The 22,934-nt window shown below is 49.0% G+C and overlaps 2 protein-coding genes across 3 annotated transcripts in view; one reads left to right on the forward strand and one right to left on the reverse strand.

The window, feature by feature from the left end:
• The first annotated feature begins 6,281 nt into the window (after positions 1–6,281).
• Positions 6,282–17,709, forward strand: LOC116544481 (putative EP400-like protein). The gene is made up of 5 exons (XM_032270891.1): positions 6,282–6,824; positions 7,219–7,965; positions 11,682–11,878; positions 12,966–13,812; positions 17,481–17,709. Exons 1-4 carry the CDS (start codon positions 6,675–6,677, stop codon positions 13,447–13,449), a joined length of 1,578 nt encoding a protein of 525 aa, XP_032126782.1. The 5' UTR covers positions 6,282–6,674; the 3' UTR covers positions 13,450–13,812; positions 17,481–17,709.
• A 4,763-nt stretch (positions 17,710–22,472) lies between these two features.
• Positions 22,473–22,934, reverse strand: part of DDX51 (DEAD-box helicase 51) — a 17,703-nt gene continuing 17,241 nt past the window's right edge. Inside the window, exon 14 of one of the 2 annotated variants that reach the window (XM_032270887.1) lies at positions 22,473–22,757. In XM_032270887.1, coding sequence (XP_032126778.1) covers positions 22,719–22,757 — 39 coding nt within the window. In that variant the 3' untranslated portion in view covers positions 22,473–22,718. The remainder of the gene's footprint in view (positions 22,758–22,934) is intronic. The other variant, XM_032270889.1, reaches the window with a different exon arrangement.

Below are 22,934 nucleotides of genomic sequence, written 5' to 3' on the forward strand. Positions count from 1 at the left end.
ATGATTATATATAAAGGATTGTATAAAGGAAATGACTGAGTAGTAACACTGTAAACTAAGACATTCTTCAGGCACTAATTCTATAAACTAATATATGATTATATATAAAGGATTGTATAAAGGAAATAGCTAAGTAGTAACACTGTAAACTAAGACATTCCTCAGGCACTAATTGTGCCAGGAATCCACTTAGTTCTTCTTCCTTGGTGCCCAGATGGGGGGTTCCCCACATTAATAATAGCTAATAATAAAATAGAGCAATCGTAACAATATACTGTAATAAAAGTCATGTGAAAGTGATGTCTACTAATATATCTTTGAACTGCAGTTCCTGAGGGTTACTGAAACCATGGATAAGCAGAGACTCACAGTAGTTTCTTTTTCAGCTGTGGCACTGAGACTTCAAAACTCACTAAATTGTTAGTTGAATGGAGTTGTCCAGGGTGTACAAGGTGACAGCTGCAGCACAAAGGTATTTCACTGATGTGTCTGTCATGTTTTTGCTAAACTAATACACTTTTAAAAATTATTATTTATGCTGTTTGCAGTGGCTCATGCCTATAATTCCAGAACTTTGGGAGGCCAAGGCGGGCAGATCACCTAATATCGGGAGTTCGAGACCAGCCTGACCAACATGGAGAAACCTCTTCTCTACTAAAAATACAAAAAAAACCTACTCGGAGGCTGAGGCAGGAGAATTGTTTGAACCCGGGAGGCAGAGGTTGCAGTGAGCTGAGATCATGCCATTGCTCTCCAGCGTGGGCAACAAGGGCAAAAATCCATCTCAAAAAGTATATATATGTATTATTTATAAAAGTGTGTACCGCGTGTCGAGTCACAGTACAGACAAGTAGAACCCCTCCTTGAACGATCTCTAATGCTCAGGGAGAGATACGGAGCTTTTCTGGCCGTGATTTTAGGCTCTCCTGGCTCCACCTCTTCCCACTTGGCCATGGCTATGCTGCCATCTGGTAACTGTTATGCCAATAGCTGTCACAACTGCCACAAAATAGTCATGTTTTAGGACTTGAATGTTGGTGATAATGGAGTAAAGGGCCTGGAGAATAAGGGGTGCTGACGTATTTGCTGGGTGCATTTACGTATTTGAAAGAGCACTGAAATGCATGATTTTGGGTGATGACTCTGAGAAATGTGGCGCATGACCCATTTTGAATAGGAGAACAGAATGTTTTAAAGTGATTCTTGGTCCCCTAAGAGTTCAGTGACACCCCCCACGTAGAGGGAAAATGGCAGAGGAATGGGTTCTCTGCAAAGTCAGGTGCTGAGGCCATTCTCATGAGGAAAAGCGAGTGCTCTTTCTCTGTGATTTGCCAAAGTAATTTTTTGTACCTTGGAATGAGCCATATTTTAAATTTGGTTTTTAATGTTACAAAATGTACTCTCATAACAATTCAAACAATACAGAAAAATAAGAATTCTTTTCAGCCCTTTTGTGCCATAATTACACCCTCCACCTTTTTTTCCTTTTCAGTTAGTAATGTGTCTTTAACATGTGCTCATGTCAGGAGTTAAATGTTTATTCATTTTATGTTTGTAACAGTCCATACCGAGGATACAACATATTTAGTCAACCATTCCCCATTGATGGATTTCATTTTGTGTCTGTTACTTGCACAGTTTGTACTGAGAGGCGCATTCCCATGCATGGCCCCTGGTACCTTCTTTGGTTTCTGTAGGCTAGATACCCCCTAAATGGGAAATCGATGCTGGTAGTGGGTCACAGGATATGCATATGTAACACTTAACTTTCAATAGTTATTGACAGATCAGTTCCCAGAAAGTTACAGCAATTGACATTCCTGAAGCTATGAAGGGAAGGACCCTTTGCTCCCCTGTCTGCCACACTGACCGCTGAGTGGGGGGTGCCGTGTCCTGCTGGCATTGCGTGCTGCCCTTTGTGGACTGTGGACCGTTGACACTGCCTCTTCTGGAAGTTTTCCATTGTGTTCCCCATTTCCTGGAGAGGTTTTCTTTTCTTTTCTCTTATTTTTTGAGATGGAGTCTCGCCCTGTCACCCAGGCTGGAGTGCAGTGGTGCAATCTCAGCTCACTGCAACCTACCCCTCCTGGGTTCAAGTGATTCTCCCACCTCATCCTCCCAAGTAGCTGGCATTACAGGCACGCGTCAGCACGCCCAGCTAATTTTTGTATTTTTAGTAGAGACAGGGTTTTGCCATGTTGGCCAGGCTGGTCTCGAACTCCTGACCTCAAGTGATCCACTTACCTTGGCCTCCCAAAGTGCTGGGATTAGAGGCCTGAGCCACCACGCCCAGCCAGTGATACACACTTTTAAATGACTATGTCTCGTGAGAACTCACTGTTGTGACCAAAGGGATGATGTAACACCAGGAGAAACTGCCCCATGATCCAGCCACCTCCCTTCAGCCCCTTTTCCTCCCTCACAGGACTACAGTTCAACATGAGATTCGGTGGGGACACAGACCCAAACCATGTTACATCCCTTCCTTATTCTGTCATAGAGGAAAGGCTTTCAGTCTTTTACCATTGAGTATCATGTTAGCTGTTGCTTAGCCACTGATACTTTTTTTTTTTTCCCCTTTTTTGAGATGGAGTCTTGCTCTGTCACCCAGGCTGAAGTGCAGTGGTGTGATCTCTGCTCACTGCAACCTCTGCCTCTCTGCAACCTCCGCCTCCTGGGTTCAAGCAATTCTCCTGCCTCAGCCTCCCAAGTAGCTGGGATTATAGGTGCCCACTACCACACCCAGCTAATTTTTGTTTTTTTAGTAGAGATGGGTTTTCACCATATTGTTCAGGCTGGTCTCAAACTCCTGACCTCAGGTGATCTGCCTGCCTCGGCTTCCCTAAGTGCTGGATTGCAGGCGTGAGTCACTGCGCCTGGCTGCCCCTGATACACTATCAGGTTGAGGAAGTTTTCTTCTTCTTCTTCCCAAGTTTTCTGTACAGAACCAGACCTTCACCTTGGATCTGCTTCCTTATTCCTAGAGTATGTCCTTTAACATTTCTTGTACTGCATATCTACTGGTGGTGAATTCTTTCAGTTTTGTACGTTTGGGAAAAAATTAGTTTGTTTTTTATCCTTTTTTTTTTTTTTTTTTTTTTGTTTTTGAGATGGAGTCTCACTCAGGCTGGAGTACAGAGGCCTGATCTCAGCTCACTGCAACCTCTACCTCCCAGGGGTTTGAGCAATTCTCCTGCCTCAACCTCCCGAGTAGCTGGGATTATAGCGTGTGCCACCACGCTCGGCTAATTTTTGTATTTTCAGTAGAGAAGGGCTTCTGCCATGTTGGCCAGGCTGGTCTCGAACTCCTGACCTCAAGTGATCCGCCTGCTTTGGCCTCGCAAATGCTGGGATTACAGGCATGAGCCACCGTACGTTGGTGTTTTTCGTCTTTTGTCTTTGTTTTTGAAAGTTGTCTTAGGTGAGTATAGAATTATTGATTAACAGTTGTTTTTTTGGCTTAGTGGCCCCCAGGCCTCTACCCACTAGATGCTAGCCGTGCTCCCACCCTTCTCAGTGTAACAACCAAAAATGCCTCCAGACGTTGCCTGGTGTCTGCTGGGGGCACAGTCTTCCCAAGTAGAGAGCCACTGATCTGTCTTAGAAAGAGACTAGCGTCATTGCATTTCCGTAGGAAAGGTGCTCTGAGTTAGAAACAGGTACAAATAAATCGTTGCCTTGTGTCCTCTGCGCATCCTCTAATTATTATTTTACCTGAGTACGGTCCCTCTTGTAGGGCTGTTGGCCTACAGGGTTGCAGGGTGTCCCTTATGCTGTGCTGAGGTGCAGGATCTGAGAAGTAAAGAGACAGGACGCTGAAGAACTGGAGAAGAGCAGCTGGACTCGGGGGACCACGCCACTTAGGAGCAGGGACAGGCGAGGCCCCAAATGCACAGAAGCATCTGCATTTATTAGGTACAAGCAGGGAGAAGGGTCGAAAGTGAGGTCATCATCTATAGGCTTAGTGATAGGGCATAATAATCCCGTGAGTCACAAGCCAGGGGGCCACCCCATTATGTCACCTGGGCAGAGAGGTGGGCCGTGTGCAGTAGGGGGCCGTCTACAGAAAAGGGGTCCACCCCCATTAGGTCACCGAGGCAAGGAGGTGGGCTGTGTGCAGCAGGTGTCGTGCACAACACTTCTTATCTGAGGGCTGGAGACTTCAAAGGATCTCTAACAGAAGGTTACTGTAAGCCAATGCAGTGGGAGCTGACAGACGTGTGCTCTTCTCTTAAGATATTTATGGGAGGTGATTTGAGCTAGCACAGAAGGGAGAAAAGACTGACAGGGTGTACAGCCGCTGTGACTGGTCACACCAGAGGGGTTCTTCTCCCTCGGTTATTTGCGGGATCTCAGGCCTGATGCCGACTTTCTACAGGAACTGGATGCGAGGTGCTACAGCTCCTCTATCAGGAGGAGAGGCTCTTGCTCCAAGCCTGCCATACGGCGTATGCCCTTTCAGGCAGGGACGCCACCGCCTGGGTCTCTGGTTCTCGTCCTGGTCTGGCTGTTTTCCCATGTACTGCTTCTGTTCTGTGACTGCTCTAGGCAGTCCTCCTACTACAGACTACTATGTGGTTCTGTGGAAGGATTGTATAAATGAGCAGTGAATGTGTTGGTACAGCTCTGACTACATCCATTATATGATCATATAGAAAGATGATATGGGACTGTGTATGATTATATATATAAGCTAGATGTAGTAAGCAGTGAGTTATATGATTATATGGAAAGATTATATGGGACTAAGTATGATTGTATATGTAAACTAGATACAGTAAGCAGTGAGTTATATGATTATATAGAAAGATTATATGGGATTAAGTATGATTATATGTATAAGCCAGATATAAGTAAGCAGTGAGTTATACTTCAGGCACTAATTGTGCCTGGGGTCTGCACAGTTCTCCTTCCTCAGTGCCTCTGGGGGGATTTTACCCGCACCTCATGTGCAAACTTTGCATACCTGGAAGAAGAGTTTACTAGTAAAGAAAATCACTTTTTAAAAAGATGGCTTTTTTTCCCTGTGGATATAAAAATACCACATAGTAATTATAGAACATTTAGAAAGTACAAAAAAGTATAAAAAGGGAAAAAATAATTATCATCCACCTAACCCAGAGACCACCACCTGTGGACACATTTTGAGTCTTTTTATTAAATCTTTAAAATTATATAATTTTGTATCTTGAATTTTCCGTTTAAAATCGAACATAAACAGTGTATTTATCAAGCACTTTTTTTTTGAGACGGAGTCTTGCTCTGTTGCCAGGCTGGAGTGCAGTGGCGTGATCTCTGCTCACTGCAATCCTCACCTCCCAGTTCAAGGGATTCTCCTGCCTCCGTCTCCTGAGAAGCTGGGATTTCAGGTGTGTGCTACCACGCCCGGCTAATTTTTTTGTATATTTAGTAGAGACGGGGTTTCACCATGTTGGTCAGGTTGGTCTGGAATTCCTGACCTTGTGATCCGCCTGCCTTGGCCTCCCAGAGTGTTGGGATTACAGGCGTGAGCCACGGCATCTGGCCACATCAAGCACTCTTGATAATGAATGGTTTTGCTGGCGGATGTGGCCCCATGCTTGCTGGGCTCGCCACACTTGTGCTTGGACGTGAGCTTGCACCGTTGTTCATGTAGGCTCTGTCTTCGGAGTCCTTGAGCATCAGGCGTTAGGAGAGGTGGCTTCTGTAGTGGCTGGTATCTTTGCAGCTTTTTGAATGTTTGCCTTGAATTTCTATGGTGGTTATGATGGAAAAGACATCAGGTCTGAGCCATGCATAAAATACATTTGTTTATAATACATGTACTTCATTAAAAAACACGTGGCAGGTGGGAGCTGGACTCACCTCCCCGCTGCCCTGGAGTCAGGTCCACTCTGTGCCTGCGTTTCCAGCCTGTCTCTGGAATGACTACTTCTCAAATGGATTCCCTTTGCCTTTTTCTACCAGGCAGTATGAACTGAGTCTTTCAGGACAGATTGAATCCTGAAAACCATCAATAAACGTTCAATCTTCACACAGGATCAAATCCGTGGCACTGATGAGGTTTTAGCACTGGGGTGGATAGTGTCCAAGTCTCAGATTCAGGGGCAGGCTCAGGTCCTGTCCGGAATGTTGGCCTGTAGTGACGCCCGTGGGCCTCAGAGCCTGTGTGCCTGGAGCTGGACAATGGCACCACCACTTGGTAGTGTGAGCCAGGCAGCCCCTTGCTCATTGCCTCAGTTTCTCTCTGTGTCAATGAACTGTCAGAGTGACTTAGCAGCATTGCTGTGAAAACTAAATGAGACCAGATAGGGGGCGTTGATAACTGGCCTTGGTGACCCTGAGCCACCGTCTGCCTCCGTCTGTGATCCCGCTGTGCCACACTGCTCTCCCCTCCCGCCGTCCCATGCTCTCCAGTCTCGGCACTGTCAGCCGCTCGCAGTAGGGCTGGATTAGGCAGGTGTTAGTACTTCAGTTCATCACAAGTGATGACAAGCATCCCTGACCATCTCTGACTGAGCAGATACTCTGATCTGAGCCCTTCCTGCCCTGGGTAGCAGTTTGGTGCCTGGGTTTGCTGGGCCTGCATTTCCAGACATGCGTGCAGGCTCTGAAAGGCGCCCAGGCATGGAGCTCGCCTCACTCAACTCTAACTTTCTGCATTTGTTTAGGGAGCGCTTTCTGAAGACGTGGCCATGCAGCATGTCAGCAGCTCCCAGAGCAGCCAACGCCACGTCCAGTGGCCCAGGGCCTGCCCCGGCGTGGGCAAGGAGCCGCCAGCTTGTTCCCAGCTGCCCCCACCCCTCACGCTGCCATCCCCCGGCTACCATCTGCAGCCACTGATGGTGAGGGGGGCCCTGTGGATGGGCAGAACATGAATGTCACCCTGCAGGGCGTGGGCCCTGGGCTTGAGGGAAACCCACAGGTCACACTGGCCCCACTCCGCTCCCCAGCCCCACCTCTCCAGGCTTCCAGTTCAGCACTCAGCCTCAGCGGTTTGAGCACGGGTCTCCGTCATACATTCAGGTCACGTCCCCCCTGTCCCAGCAGGTCCAGACCCAGAGCCCCACGCAGCCCAGCCCTGGGCCGGGGCAGGCCCTGCAGAATGTGCGTGCAGGTGCCCCTGGCCCCGGGCTGGGTCTCTGCAGCAGCAGCCCCAGTGGGGGCTTCGTGGATGCCAGCGTACTGGTGAGGCAGATCAGCTTGAGCCCATCCAGTGGTGGACACTTTGTGTTTCAGGATGGGTCAGGACTCACCCAGATCGCCCAGGGGGCCCAGGTTCAGCTCCAGCACGCGGGCACACCCATCACGGTCCGAGAGCGGAGACTCTCCCAGCCCCACACACAGTCAGGGGGCACCATCCACCACCTGGGACCCCAGAGCCCTGCGGCTGCCGGTGGGGCCGGCCTGCAGCCCCTGGCCAGCCCAAGCCACATCACCACGGCCAACCTGCCACCTCAGATCAGCAGCATCATCCAGGGCCAGCTGGTCCAGCAGCAGCAGGTGCTGCAGGGGCCGCCGCTGCCCCGATCCCTGGGCTTCGAGAGGACGCCCAGCGTACTGCTGCCTGGGGCTGGGGGCGCAGCGGGGTTTGGGATGACCTCCCCACCCCCGCCCACCAGCCCTTCCAGGACTGCCGTGCCCCCAGGCCTTTCCAGCCTGCCACTCACGTCTGCGGGGAACATGGGAGTGAAGAAGGCTCCCAAGAAGTTAGAGGAGATTCCCCCAGCCTCTCCGGAGATGGCACAGATGAGGAAGCAGTGCCTGGACTATCATTACCAGGAGATGCAGGCTCTGAAGGAGGTCTTCAAGGAGTATTTGATTGAACTGTTTTTCTTGCAACATTTTCAAGGGAATATGATGGATTTCTCAGCTTTCAAGAAGAAACATTATGCCCCATTACAAGCGTATCTTAGGCAGAATGATTTGGACATTGAAGAAGAGGAGGAGGAGGAGCAGGAGCACTCCAAAGTCATTGATGGCGAGGTAACAGTTCTGTGTTTTGGTACTTGTCATGGGAAGCAGCGCTCAGCGCTTCTGCTGCCTGCAGGCTCAATGCAGGCCTTACCATCTTAGAGCATGCGTTCTAGGCACTTCACTGTTAAAACACACTGTGGCCGTGATCTTGATAGTGATTTTAAGGTGCTCAGAGGCCCCACATTTACAGACGGTGGTGCTGGGGATCCCAGCGCACAGCTGAACCCCCGGCAGCTCCCCTCTCTCCAGTGCTGTTTCAGTCAGGCACCTCTGTGGCAGGTGCTCATGGGAGCAGCATCCTGGCACCTTTTTGGAATGCCACCACATTTGCCTGCTCCCAAACGGTTGTGCCGGGCAAGGTGAGAACGCCCACAGTCCACACTTGCCAGCCGCCTGCGGTCAAGGCTAGCTGGGCCCAAAGCCAGGGTTCCAAGCTTCCTAAACACACATCTCGATGTCAGAGTTTCTCAGCAAGTTATAGCTCTGACTTAGACTCAGAATATAGAGAGCAAAAATTTATAGAATTTATTTATTTATTTATTTTTTTGTGACAAAATCTCGCTCTGTCGCCCAGGCTAGAGGGCAATGGTTCCATCTCAGCTCACTGCAACCTCCGCCTCCAGGCTTCAAGCAATTCTCATGCCTCAGCCTCTCTAGTAGATGGGGCTACCGGCAAGCGCCACCAGGCCTGGCTAATGTTTTTGTATTTTTAGTAGAGATGGGGTTTCACCGTGTTGGCCAGGCTTGTCTCTTAACTCCTGGCCTCAAGTGATCCACCCTCCTTGGCCTCCCAAAGTGCTGGGATCACAAGCATGAGCTGCCATGTGTGGCCTATTTATAGAATTTCAAGGGAGCAGTTCTTTTTTTTTTTTTTTTTTTTGAGATGGAGTCTTGCACTGTCACCCGGGCTGGAGTACAGTGGCGTGATCTCAGCTCACTGCAACCTCCGCCTCCCGGCTTCAAGCAATTCTCATGCCTCAGCCTCTCTAATAGGTGGAGCTACAGGCAAGCCAGGGCCCGGCTAATGTTATTGTATTTTTAGTAGAGATGGGGTTTCACTATGTTGGCCAGGCTGGTCTCGAATGCCTGACCTCGTGATCCACTCAGTTTGGCCTCCCAGGGAGCAGTTCTTAAATCCACAATCACATGAGGAGATATTCGCTTTTTTCTCAGAAAACAATAAGTAAATAAATAAATTGTAAGTATGTAGAACATGTGAAGTACTCAAATTAACAATATAAATGAGCCTGTTTAACTGTATAACACACTTGTATGCGTATATGTGTGTAAAAACTTTCAACAAAGAGATAATTTTTTTTAGAGTATACATGGAGACTATTTATAAAGGGAAACCTCAATAAAATTTCAAAAATCAATTTTATAGCCAGGTGCAGTGGCTCCCGCCTGTAATCCCAGCACTTTGGGAGACCGAGGCAGGTGGATCACCTGAGGTCAGGAGTTGGAGAGCAGCCTGGCCAACATGGTGAAACCCCGTCTCTACTGAAAATACAAAAAAATTAGCTGGGTGTGGTGGCAGGCACCTGTAATCCCAGCTACTTCAAGAGGTCGAGGCAGGAAAATTGCTTGAACCTAGGAGGCAGAGGTTGCAGTGAGCCGAGATCGTACCATTGCACTCTAGCCTGGGTGACAAGAGTGAAACTCTGTCTCAAAAAAAAAAAATCAATTTCATATGAACTGTCCTCTCCCTATAATGCAGTAAAGTGAGAAACCAGTTAAACATGTACTGTATTTGGAAACCGGGAAGCTTGCCCGTAAGTATCCATAGGTTGAGGAGAATATCTTCGTAGGGCACCACGAACCGTGCCGCGGCCTGCCGGTCTCGTGGGGTCCGCCGACGCTCTGCTTAGAAAGCTCCTTAAACAGGAAATACTGAAGATAAGCAACCTAACAGCTTTGATAGTCACATGAAGAGTATGTTAACTGTTGTGTTAAAGTTTACTTCTAGATGATAGAAATAAGTCTTTGTAGAATCTGACTAGCATCTTAGGAACTTGTTTGATCATCATTTTATAGGAAAATACTGGAAGTTTACTAACATTGTGGTTTTCCGTGAATGCTTTCCTCTGTGTAATGTTGTTCACGTTCCAGCTGCTCGTGGTGTGTTTTAGCTCCACTTTGCTGACATGATCCCGTTATCAGACTTCATTAGAGCTATGAACTCTGTGGGCCCAGTCAGCATTGAATTCATCCAAATTATTCCAACAAATTAGGTAAATTTGCCTGTGGGGTTTTTACTTGAGGAATTGGTGCAAGTGAAAAACACACTTTTTAAGCCTTTGAACAAATTATGTTTATATACATTTGAAACCTTGATAATCATTACATCGAATTTTCAGGAAATTTTCAGAAATATTTAGAAGTCAGTGTAAACTGACATTGATGTGTTGATGCCTTGTTTTCATATTTTAGTATCTTTAAAATGTTGCTTCTCAGTATACTAGAATCTTCCTGTTGACACCTTCGTGTATTTGTAGTTAATATATCAGAAAGTGTGAGATCAAGAGAATGGTGCTTCCATATCCCTTTATTGTTTTTTTAATTTATTTTTTATTTTTTTGAGACGGAATTTCACTATTGTCAAACCAGGCTGGGGTGCAATGGTGTGATCTCAGCTCACTGCAGCCTCCGCCTCTGGGTTCAAGCAATTCTCCTGCTTCAGCCTCTCAAGTAGCTGGGACTACATGCACCTGCCACGCCCGGCTAATTTTTGTATTTTTAGTAGAGACAGGGTTTCACCTTGTTGGTCAGGCTGCTCTCAAGCTCCTGACCTCGTGATCCGCCAGCCTCGGCCTCCCAACGTGCTGAGATCACAGGCATGAGCCACCTTGCCTGGCTGGTATTTGAGTTCTTCAAAAAATTTAGTTGTGGTAACATATACAGAACATAAGATTTACTGTCTATGTTATTTAATTGTTTTTAAATTGTTTATTCCAGGGTACTGATATATTAAGATTTGGTTTTGATTTTTTATGATGCTATGTGCTTGTGTATAATTAGCCTTCTGGACATATTTAGCCGGAAGAACCTGTTTCTTTTTTTTTTTTTTTTTCAGACTTGTCAGCCAGAATAAGAGCCAGCTTCTTTTTTCTTGCATTTCTCTCTGTGATTTCAAGCTGTGAAGTGCCGTTTGACTTTTGAGTTCATTTAATTCCAAGGGTATTCCCATTTGAATGCCCTGGATGCGAAGCAGTTCATGTCTCTGGAAAGCTGCTTTGCTTTGCTTACTCTACGAGGCTGTCATTACAGAGATGCAGCTTAACTTGTCTTTCTGTTTTATCAGATCAAAGTGTGTTTTTAAGAAATGCTACATTTTCAGTGGGGGTGGTTTTTGTCATTTTTCCCCCTCCTCCACCATAGCCTCCCCAGGCATCAGCAGACTCCGCCCGAAGGGCTGGCCTCCCTCTGACAGCTGCCACTGGGTTCCCGCACGTAGCTGTGTGGACACAGCCCCTGCAGCCCAACCTCGGCTACCTGCTGGCCACAGACTGAGGTTTAAAGTGGACTTAAAGCTTCAGTGCCCAGGGCCAAATTTGTTCTTTCCAGCCCTGTGAGGACTTAAATTGCATCAGCGAGCCAAGTGTCCCGTGACCGTCTGTTGGCGGCCGAGGCTGCCCGCTGCGTGGGATGTGCAGGTGGTGATCAACTGTGCGAAGTTTACATGTTACTTTCCTTCTTCCTCCCTTCCCTTTGAATGTCCTTCTCAGGTAAAAGTTGTGGCCAGAATTCACAGGCAGCCTGGCACTCCTGTGGCGACGGCAAACCAGCTTCCGCCAAGGGCTCCTGCGGCCTTTTCACCCCAGCCGCTGCCGCTCGAGGTACTTCCCAGTGGCCCCACAGTGCAGATCCCCAGACTTTCCTCACTTGGATTTGGGGACTCAATGTTATGTGGCAGAACCCAGAGGTCTCCCAAGAGCCTGTCCTCTGTTGTTAAAAATACGTCTTGAGACGTCTGTGTGAAGGCTCTTAGTTTTAATGCATGAATGCTGTTATTTTTCCCTACTGTTACTGAAATTAAAAAGTGTTTGTCTCTGATCATTGATTCTGTTAACTTTTCTGCTGGAAGGTTTTCATTTGCATTTGCTTTTCTGTTTGCATTTGTCATTGCTTCATTGCTTCTGTACGATTGTGGCCTCTTTGTCCTAGATGTTTCTCCTTTTTCCCCCCCTTCTTTGTCTGCTTTTAAACAAGTACATTTTCTAATTATTTTCTGGTTACAGGGATTTGATTTTGTTCTTTAAACATAGTTTAGGGGATGCGTAGCAAAAAACAATGATATTAAATTTCATAATACAAGGAAGTTACTGGAAGCTGCAGCTCAGTTATTACATGTCTTTTTCTTTTCTTTTTTTTTTTTTTGAAATGGACTCTTGCTGTTGTTGCCCAGGCAGGAGCACAGTGGTGCAATCTCGGCTTACCGCCACCTCTGCCTCCCGGGTTCAAGCAATTCTCCTGCCTCAGCCTCCCGAGTAGCTGGGACTACAGGCTCCTGCCACCACACCTGGCTAATTTTTTTTTTTGTATTTTTAGTAGAAACGGGGTTTCACCACGTTAACCAGGCTAGTGTTGAAGTCCTGACCTCAGATGATCCATCCCACCTTGGCCTCCCAAAGTGCTGGGATTACAGGTGCCCGCCACTGTGCCTGGCCTAATTTTTGTACTTTTAGTACAGATGGGTTTCACCATGTTGGCCAGGCTCGTCTCAAACTCCTGACCTCAGGTGATCCCCCCGTCTTAGCCTCCTAAAATGTTGGGATTACAGGCGTGAGCCACCGTGCGACATTTCTATACACTTAAAAATATGCTTTAAAAATTATGTTAAAATATGTGTAACATTTACCATTGTAACCATTTTTAAGTGTCCAGTTCAGTGGCATGAAGCACATTCGCATGGCGTGCGGCCGTCACCAGCACCCACGTCCAGGGCATTTCGTCTTCTCAAACTGAAACTCTGCCCTATGAGATGCTAACTCCCCACTCCCCTCCCCCAGCCCCAGGCAGCCGCCTCTGTACTGTCTGTCTCTGTGGACTGGAATCACTACTCGAGGGCCTCAGGTAAGAGGAATCATGGAGCATTCGTCCCTCTGTGCTGTCGTATTCAGCATGGTGTCTTCAGAGTTCATCCACGCTGGCCCCTGCAGCAGAATCGCCTTCCTTTGTAAGGCTGAATGTGTTCCGTGCTGTGGGCAGGCTGCATGTGCTCCATCTGTGGGTGGCACTTGGGTTGCTTCCACGCCGGCTGTGGTGAACCGTGCTGCCGTGAAGACGGGCGTACAGATCTCTTCGGGTTCCTGCTTTCAGTTCTCTGGGGCACATACCCAGAGTGGGGTAGCTGGGTCACAAAGTGAGTCTGCGTTTAACTTGTTTAGGGAAGTCCGCACCATTTTCATAGCAGCTGCACCATTTTACACCCCACCAGCAAGAATGAGGTTTCTTTCTCCACATCCTTGCCAACGTGTGTACATTTTTTTATAGTGGCCACCCTTATAGGTGTGCTGTATGCTTTATGATGCAATAGAAAAATATTACTGAATACGTGTGTTCGTATGGCTGAAGACATTCCGAGTTTCAGTTGGTTAGTCAGCACTGTTGATGGTTCAGAACTGACTAGTGAGGGGGGAGGCATTTGAAAGAACAACTTAACTCACAGCAACAAATGGCACTGGTGACATATGCGGAATCCTATAGGAAGAGTGTGGAGGGACAGATGGGCTGCTGGGAGCAGGGTGCAGGCTGTGGGGTGGTGCAGGGTGCTGCGCCTGTGGCCGGCAGCAGACGCAAGGACCCACACGGAAGGCAGGCTGCTCTGCCCACCCTTCCCACGTCACGTTCTTAATGGTGAGAGCGCAGGTTGAGTTCAGTGTGATTGTCCAACAAACTGGCTGTGGGCAGTGTGGGTTTTGTTTTCTCCAATTTATTTATATATTCTTTTGAGACGCCCAGGCTGGAGTGCAGTGGCGCCATCTTGGCTCACTGCAACCTCCACCTCCTGAGCTTAAGCAGTTCTCATGTCTCCACCTCCCAAGTAGCTGGGATTACAGGTGTGTACCACCACACCCGGCTAATTTTTATATTTTTAGTAGGGGGGCGGTTTCACCATGTTGGTCAGGCTGGTCTCAAACTCCTGACCTCAAGTGATCTACCTGCTCAGCCTCCCAAGTGGCTGGGATTACAGGCGTGAGCCACCATGCCTGGCTCTTTTCTCCAGTTTCTTACTGTGAAAAATTTCAATTATTGACAATTTTGAAAGAGTAGTCAGTGAATGGTGAACTCAATAGCTGTTCATGCTCTCCACATTTATGTGTTCTACCTGTGTGTCTGCACACATTGTGAAGTTCTCACAGTCGTGACTGTTTACTGCTGGATGCTTTGTCGTGTATCTCCCAACAAGAACAGGTCCCACGGGACCACAGTCCTGTTGTCACACCGCCGTCACCCACACCCCCAAGGCATGGTTTTCCTGCCGGGGTTCGCTTTTCCTTCTCTCACGACCCTGATGTTTTGAAGCGCCCAGGCCAGCTGCTCTGCGGAGGCTGTCACGGCCTGGGCGTTCTGTTTCTCACTGCTCATCTCAGGCTGCATTTCTCCCCAGAATGCCATGAAGGCGGAGCTGTGCATGCATTTACTTCTCAACCAAACCGTGCAGGCTGGTTAGGGAGATGCAGACGCAGGTGGGCTGGGTGCTGTGCTTCCTGTGGGAGGGTGTAGTCCGGGGACACTGGACTGAGGCACTCTCTGTCACGTGCTCGGCTTGGCCCCAGACTGAGGCTTAGCAGTCCTCCAGTTCATCATATGAAGGGCAGGAGAGGCTGGCAGTAGGGCATAGAAACCAAAACCCCAGCTTCCACACAAGGCCACACATGCAGCGCCAAGGCCGCGCCGGGCTGAACCCCTGTGCCGACGCCCCTGGAGAGCGGCCAGGGGGCTGGGCCTGCCCTCATTCACTAAGATGATGAATGTGGCCATCTGCCTGACTCAGCCTCGTATCTCCATGATATGTTAACGTATTGGCTTAAAACAACAAATTTCCTTTAACATTTTAAATGAGGTAAAGAAACAAAAGTGGGCCAGGTGCAGTGGCTCGTGCCCATAATCCCAGCACCTTGGGAGGCCGATGTGGGGGGACTGCTTGAGGTCAGGAGTTCAAGACCAGCCTGACCAACATGGAGAAACCCCATCTCTACTAAAAATACAAAAATGGTGGGGGGCTGTAATCCCATCTACTCAGGAGGCTGAGGCAGGAGAATGGCTTGAACCCAGAAGGCGGAGGTTGCAATGAGCTGAGATCGCACCACCGCATTCCAGCCTGGGTGACAGAATGAGATTCCATCTAAAAAAAAAGGAAAGAAAAGAAACAAAAGCAGTTTTTTTGTTTTTTTTTTTAATAGGGTCTTGCTGTGTCACCCAGCCTGGAGTGCAGTAGTGTGATCTCGGCTCATTGCAACCTCTGCCTCCGGGGCTCAAGCAGTCCCCCTGCCTCAGCCTCTCTGGTAGCTGTGACTATAGGCGTCACCATGCTCAGCTAATTTTTAAAAAAATTTTTGTAGAGATGGAGGTCTCACTATGTTACTCAGGCTGGTCTAGAACTCCTGGACTCAAGCGATTCTCCTAGAAATCTCTAGAACTCCTGGGCTCAAGCGATTCTGTTTCCCAACTAGCTGGGGTTACAGGTGTGAGCCACCATGCCAGCTAAATTTTGTTTTTTATTTAAAAAAATTAATGTTGGTATGATACGGTGGCTCACTTCTGTAATCCCAGCACTTGGGAGGTCGAGGGGGGTGGACTACTTGAGCTCAGGAGTCCAAGACCAGCCTGGCTGACATGGTGAGACCCTGTCTCTGTCTACTAAAGACACAAAAATTAGCTGGTGGTGGGGGCGTGCACCTGTAATCTAAGCTACTCAGGAGGCTGAGGCAGGAGAATCGCTTAAAAACCCAGGAGGCAGAAGTTGCAGTGAGCAGAGATCATACCACTGCACTCCAGCATGGGGCGACAGAGTGAGACTCCGTCTCAAAAAAAAAAAAAGAGGAATGTTCTCCAGCCTGGTTGTTTATTTTTTCCCTCCTCTTTTGGTATTTCGGAAACTCAGCCTGCTGCAGTATCCTGACAGTCTTTGAAATAATTGTGCACACTGGTTTTAATCGTGAACCTGTCTGAATCTCCATTCTTTTTAATATATAATTTTTTTTGAGACAGGCTCTTGCTCTGTCTCCCAACCTGGAGTGCAGTGATACGATCTCGGCTCACTGCAACCTTGCTCCTCCGGGCTCAAGCGATTCTTCTACCTCAGCCTCCTGAGTAGCTGGTACTACAGGCGCACACCACCATACCCAGCTAATTTTTGTGTTTTTAGTAGAGACGGGGTTTCACCATGTTGGCCAGGCTGGTCTCGAACTCCTGACCTCAGTGATCTGCCCACCTCGGCCTCCCAAAGTGCTGGGATTACAGGCCTGAGTCACTACACCACACCATTCTAGATTTTCTCTGAAACGTAACATTCTGCTTGAAGAAGGGCTCATATATAAGGGTACTGAAACAAACGTTGTTGGATATGACAAGAGTGCTTGAGGGTCAGTACATACACATTTCGTGTCCCAATTTCCCAAACGTAGCAATCAATATGTCTGCAGGTGCTGCAGATCACTCTGCTGGAGTTCATTCTGAGGCTGTCTTTGAGGACCCCTGCCAGGAGACGTGCTCTGGAAGTGACTGTCACAGATGCATGACGCAGTCCCCCAGATGAGGCAAGGCCTGAGGGTCTGCGCTTGGGGAAGGTTTATTACCCCTTCTCCCAAGTAAACAGACAAAAAGCAATCCCTAGAGCAGCACTGGTGCGTGCGCTGGACACCTCTGCAGGGGTCTGTGTGGCTCTGCCGTCATTTCAGTTAGAGTTGAGTGTACAACAGGTTTTCATGTATGAGCTTTATAAAACCTAAGTCTGCTTTCTACTCAGTAAACATTTAGACATTTTTCTTTTCACAGGACTCTCCAGTTACTGAGATTTTGTTTGCTGTCAGATCCACACAAGCCTCCTGTTTCTGGTGAAGACATTATGGACTTAGAGCTTTCTTTCTTTCCACAAACATTTTGGCATTGTCATTTTTGCCTTAGTTTATACAATGTTTTTGTAAGCCCTGGATTTAGTCTTCACATGGATACCTCCGGTGACTTAATTCTACTTCCATTTTTGGTTAGCAGTGGTGACTGACATTTCCTATCGACAGACTACTTCTGAAGCCTGGTTCCGTGTGCTGCCTTCAGCAAGTGGTACACAGAACAGCACTAACGATGAGAAGGGCTTTTTGTTCCTTTCTGTCAAATTCAAAGGCTAATATGGAGGGGTTTTTATGAGTTTATTTATGATCATTGGCTCAATAGCCCTACGCTGTGATACCACGTTCTTTGTTACAGAAATCGAAGAGACAGTAGAGAGATCCTTATTTTAAAATCAGTGTGATGTAAGTCAATGCACATTTATACTTCCTGTAATTTTTGTCTTCTAATAGCAAATACATATGGGGCTTCCTGTACCTGGAGATGTGAATTCCATGAAAATGGAAGCATTTAGGAGGCAGTGAACACTGGCTCCCACAGGTAGGTAGCAGTTACCCAGCATGACGCCAGCTTGCAGACAAAAAGGAAACTGTGCAAGCCTTCTAGCAGTGTATTTCCCAACGTTTTTCATTTTGACTAAGTCAACAAATATGTGCCGAATGGCTTCTGTGGGCTCACGGGTCGCTGCTGCGCCTCCTCTCACCTCTGGCTTTGAGAGAAGTGATTTTACACTCAGCTGTCGTTTTGCCCAGTTAGTGCCTTGGGCTGGAGGCATGGGAGACAGTCCTCGGTAGGCCACGACCCTCATGGAGCGGCATGGCCTGGGCCTCAGCTCTTTGCCCAGGAGCTTCCCCAGGCCGGTCAGACTCTGGCATGTGAGTGTCCCCACACTCACTGTCCAGCCACACCCCTCCTCCCACCATGGCCGGATCCCTGGGAGTAGGCCACTCAGCAGTGGGCATGGACTCAGAGCAAAGCAAGATGGGTGCCTCAAGAGCTTGATTCCCATTCCCACTAAGAAATCTAGCATCCGCCTTTCCCTCTCCTGGGACCTTCCGCGTCTCCAGTGTCTCTCATTCCACACTCCATGTCTGTGTAGACATGGAGTTAGCGCCTGCTTACGGGTGAGAATGTGCGCTGTTTGTCTTCCTGCATCTGAGTTGTTTCACTTAGGATGATGGCCTCTGTTTCCATGCACGTTGTGTCTGAGTTGTTTCACTTAGGATGATGGCCTCTGTTTCCATGCACGTTGCTGCAAAGGACACAGTTTCATTCTTTCTTGTGGCTGGATGGTATTCCATTGTGTATACGCACCACATCTTTATCCAGTTGCCTGTGGATGGGTGCGTAGGTTGATTCTGTGTCTTTACTGTTGTGAATTGTGTCACAGTAAACATGCAAGTGAGGAGATCACTTCAATAGACTGATTTCTTCCCCTTTGGATACACACCTAGGAGTGGGACTGCTGGATTGGATGGTAGTTCTGTTTTTAGTTTTTGGGGAGAACCTCCATTCTATTTTCCAGAGAGGCTATGCTAATTTATATTTCTGCCAACACGTCCTTGCCAGCATCTGTGGTTTTTTGCCTTTAATTTTTGGAAGTTTGCATTGCTAATAGAATATACTGTAGTTTTTATTTATTTTTTTTTTTTTGAGGCAAAGTCTTGCTCTGTTGCCAAGCTGGAGTGCAGTGGCGCAATCTTGGCTCACTGCAACCTCCCTCCCCCGGGTTCAAGCGATTCTCCTGCCTGAGCCTCCTGAGTAGCTGGGATTACAGGCGCCTGCCACCACACCCAGTTTTTATATATATATACATACATATATATATATATATATATGTATATATATGTGTATATGTATATATATAGTATTTTAGTAGAGGCAGTTTCACTATGTTGGCCAGGATGGTCTTGATCTCTTGACCTCGTGATCCGCCCGCGTCGGCCTCCCAAAGTGCCGGGATTACAGGTGTGCGCCACCGCGCCCGGCCTAGAATATGCCGCAGTTTTAAGGAAAACACATCGGAAAATTCCGGTATTCGCGAATGTCTAGTGCGCATCAGTCTGTGCCTGGAGAGCGGGGACCGGGTCCACGATGACGAGGCACACCGACGCGCTCCTTCAGCAGACAGTGACCGAGACGCGCGCGTGGGGAGGCCGAGCCGCAGAGACGCGTGGCCGCCAGCCCCTGCCTCGCCCGGGCCATCTCCGACCGCTCCCTTCTCTTCATTCAGGTCTCGGCCCCACGCCCACCTGGGAGGGGCCTTTGCCCCAGCGCCCGCCCCGCGCCGTCCTCAGAGCGCCCACTCCGTCAAGCCGCCCGTGTCTGGGGCTCCCCGGGCAGGCAGGGCCTGGCGTGCCCCGCGCTGCGCTCTGCCCTCGGGACAGAGCTGGTCAGGGAAGGCGGTCCGTGTCCTCGAGGCAGAGGCGCCTCGCAGACGGCGCTGAGGCGGAGGAGCCGCAGCTGCTGGAACAGACCGGGCGCTTCTGACCGCGCCGCTGGAGCAGGGCTGGTGGCAGAGGCTGCGCCAGGTCTACGCCCCGAGGCAGGTGGTCGGCGAGGCCTTCAGGCCGCAGCTGCCGCGCCAGGTGTGAGTCGGGGGCTTTGTAGCTGCGGGGTGGGCAGGTGGGCGGAGGAGGAACAGCCGCCGGCCAGGGCAGAGGCGGGCGGGCGCCCTCCAATCACAGGCATCGCGGAGGCAGGACCCTCCAATCACAGGCATCACAGGGGCGGGCGCCCTCCAATCACAGGCATCAAAGAGGCGGGCGCCCTCCAATCACAGGCATCGCAGAGGCAGGACCCTCCAATCACAGGCATCAAAGAGGCGGGCGCCCTCCAATCACAGTCATTGTGGAGGCAGGACCCTCCAATCACAGGCATCACAGGGGCGGGCACCCTCCAATCACAGGCATCGCGGAGGCAGGACCCTCCAATCACAGGCATCACAGGGGCGGGCACCCTCCAATCACAGGCATCGTGGAGGCAGGACCCTCCAATCACAGGCATCGAAGAGGCGGGCGCCCTCCAATCACAGTCATTGTGGAGGCAGGACCCGCCAATCACAGGAATCACAGGGGCGGGCGCCCTCCAATCACAGGCATCGCAGAGGCGGGACCCTCCAGTCACAGCCATCGCGGAGGCGGGGCACCCAGAAAGGGTCAGTTTCAAAATAGAATTTTCTGAGGATGACGTCAAAGCAGAACCGAAATGTGCGGTCCGGCCTTTGGTTTCCCACCCGACCTGCCTTTCGGCTTTGGCGCGTGGGACGCGGCAGCCGCCGTCCTGGGGGTCCCGGGATGTGCAGGCTACGTCGTGTCTCATCAGTGGGACGCGTCCCTCGGGTTCGCGCCCTCTTTCTGCAGTTCTAGAACTCTGAAAGCCCCGACAGCGAAGGGTGTTGCCCGCTCAGTGGCAAAGACTCATCTTGCAGCAAACCTGACCCACGCGGAGGCAGGTGAGCCCCGCGGTCCCCGCAGGGGAGGTGAGCGTGTCTGGGTGCCACTGCTGTGCAAGCTCCAGCGTGTTTGGTCACGGGTGCCAGACTCCGCCTCGACACTTTCTCCATGCTTACCTGACTTCTGTTTTTACCTCACTTCTCTGAAATAGTCTGAATTCCAAGCCCTGTGTGGCCCTAAGGATTTTGGATCAGGGATTATGTATCTACAATATAAATAAGCCGTATTATTTACAATGATGAGTTCCTGAATCTTCCTTTTTTTTTTTTTATTCGGAGCCTCACAGTGTCACCCAGCCTGGAGTGCAACGGTGCGATCTTGGCTCACTGCAACCTCAGGCTCCTGGATTCAATTGATTCTCCTGCCTCAGCCTTCTGAGTAGCTGGGATTATAGGCACCCACCACCATGCCTGGCAAGTTTTTAGATTTTTAAGAGAGACGGGGTTTCTCCATGTTGGCCAGGCTCATCTTGAACTCCTGACCTCAGGTGATGTGCCTGCCTCGGTCTCCCAAAGGACTGGGATTACAGGCGTCGGCCACCACACCCAGCCATAATATTCACTTTTAAATGTGGGTGTATATTCAGGTCACTTGGGATTTTATATTTAGAAGTTCTGTCGGTTTAAATATGAACCTGTATCTGTTGTTACAGTGGTAGAAGGCTGTAGCACAATGTGTGATTATTATGAAAGCTGTTAATTTTGTGCACATAAATAATTGTTAAGAACTTTCTAATAAAATACAGAAATAGATGAACAGTTGATACAAATGTAAAGAGGGACTACATGGCTCCTAAAACATGGAAGTGATCATATCAAGTGTGGGGGCAAGATTAGGTTAGAGGCAAATTCTGGCCTCTGTGCTGGGATGGACTGGCACTGACCGCATCGTCATCTGCAAGGACAGTGTTTAATTCTGTCGCTGACAAGTCTTTTAAGAAAAAGTACTAGTTTGGAAATTTTTCACAGATGCCCCCTACATTTAAAATATTATTTTAAAAATAAAATGTGAGATTTATTCCTTTGTCACACAGTTTATCCTGTCGAAGGTTATATTGGCTTTGGCTAAGCAGAGATTTTGACACACAGGCATCCAGCTGACATGTGGCTTGGGGCACCCCTAAGATGTGAGTTTGTGCTGTATAAGGAAAACATTTTAAACATCCGCTTTATATCCTTTATCTTTCACATTTAATGGCTAAATTTAAAATACATATATTGGGTGCAGTGGCTCATTCCTATAGTCCCAGAGCTTTGGGAGGCTAAGGTGGGAGGATTGCTTGTGACCATCTATCCATCCATTTGCCCAGCCACGCACTCATCCATCTATCTACCTACCTGTCTGTCCATCCAGCCATCCATTCACCCACATACCCGTCCAGCTGTTATCTTCCCTCTAGTCATCTAATCACCCACCCATCCACCTACCTACCTACCATGTGTCTATCTACCCACCCATCCATCCATCCACCCATCCATCCACCCATCTACCCACCCATCCACCCACCCACCCATCTACCCATCCATCCATCCACCCATCCACCCACCCATCCACCCATCCATCCATCCATCCACCCATCCACCCATCCATCTATCCATCCACCCATCTACCCACCTACCCATCTACCCATCCATCTATCCATCCACCCATCCACCCACCCATCCACCTATCCACCTACCATTTGTCCATCCACCCACCCACCCATCTGTACATCTATCTACCCATCCGTTCACCCACCCACCCACCCATCCATATATTCATCCATCTATCCACCCATCTACCCATCTGTATAACCATCCATTCATCCATTCATCTACCCACTCACCCATCCATATATTCATCCATTCATCCACCCACCCATATAACCATCCAATCATCCATCCACCCACCCACCCATCCATATAGTCACCCATCTATCCATCCACCTATCCACCCACCTACTCACCCACCCAGCCATCCCATCCACCCAGCCATCCCATCCATCCATTCATCCATCCACCCATCTATCCAGCCATCCATCTATCAACTTACTCATCCGTTTATCCATCCACTTAGCCATCCATCTACCCATCCACTTGTCTATCCATCCATCCAGCCAGCCAGCCATCCATCCAGCCATCTATTTTCAATCACCTACTATAAATGGAAAGCCAACACATGCCCCTAGGAACTCATAGTCCTGGTGGTGAGTATCAGAAAGCATAGAAAGAGTGCCTGATCCTGGGAGAATGGAGGTCATGTTTTGGCTGAATCTTTAGAGCAAATAGGAAGTTTCTAGATGGTGACAGGGGAGGGAAAGATGAGGCAGCAGGAGTAGCACACACATACATGGTGACAGGGAGCAGTTCAGTGTATTCAGGGAGCTTGGGGCTGTGTGGTGAGGACTCAGTGTATCCGGGGAGCTCGGGGCTGTGTGGTGAGGACTCGGTGCATCCGGGGAGCTCGGGGCTG

This window comes from Sapajus apella, unplaced genomic scaffold (assembly GCF_009761245.1).
Source record: "Sapajus apella isolate SASKATOON/1434 unplaced genomic scaffold, GSC_monkey_1.0 scaffold218, whole genome shotgun sequence".
In the NCBI taxonomy this organism is placed as follows: domain Eukaryota; kingdom Metazoa; phylum Chordata; class Mammalia; order Primates; family Cebidae; genus Sapajus; species Sapajus apella.

Bases quoted from the DNA above. Each gene is read 5' to 3' on its own strand.
- LOC116544481 (XM_032270891.1), top strand. From the start codon at position 6,675: ATGCAGCATGTCAGCAGCTCCCAGAGCAGCCAACGCCACGTCCAGTGG. The intron at 6,825-7,218 runs GTGAGGGGGGCC...TTTGTGTTTCAG, and splicing joins ACCATCTGCAGCCACTGATG to GATGGGTCAGGACTCACCCA. The intron at 7,966-11,681 runs GTAACAGTTCTG...TGTCCTTCTCAG, and splicing joins CCAAAGTCATTGATGGCGAG to GTAAAAGTTGTGGCCAGAAT.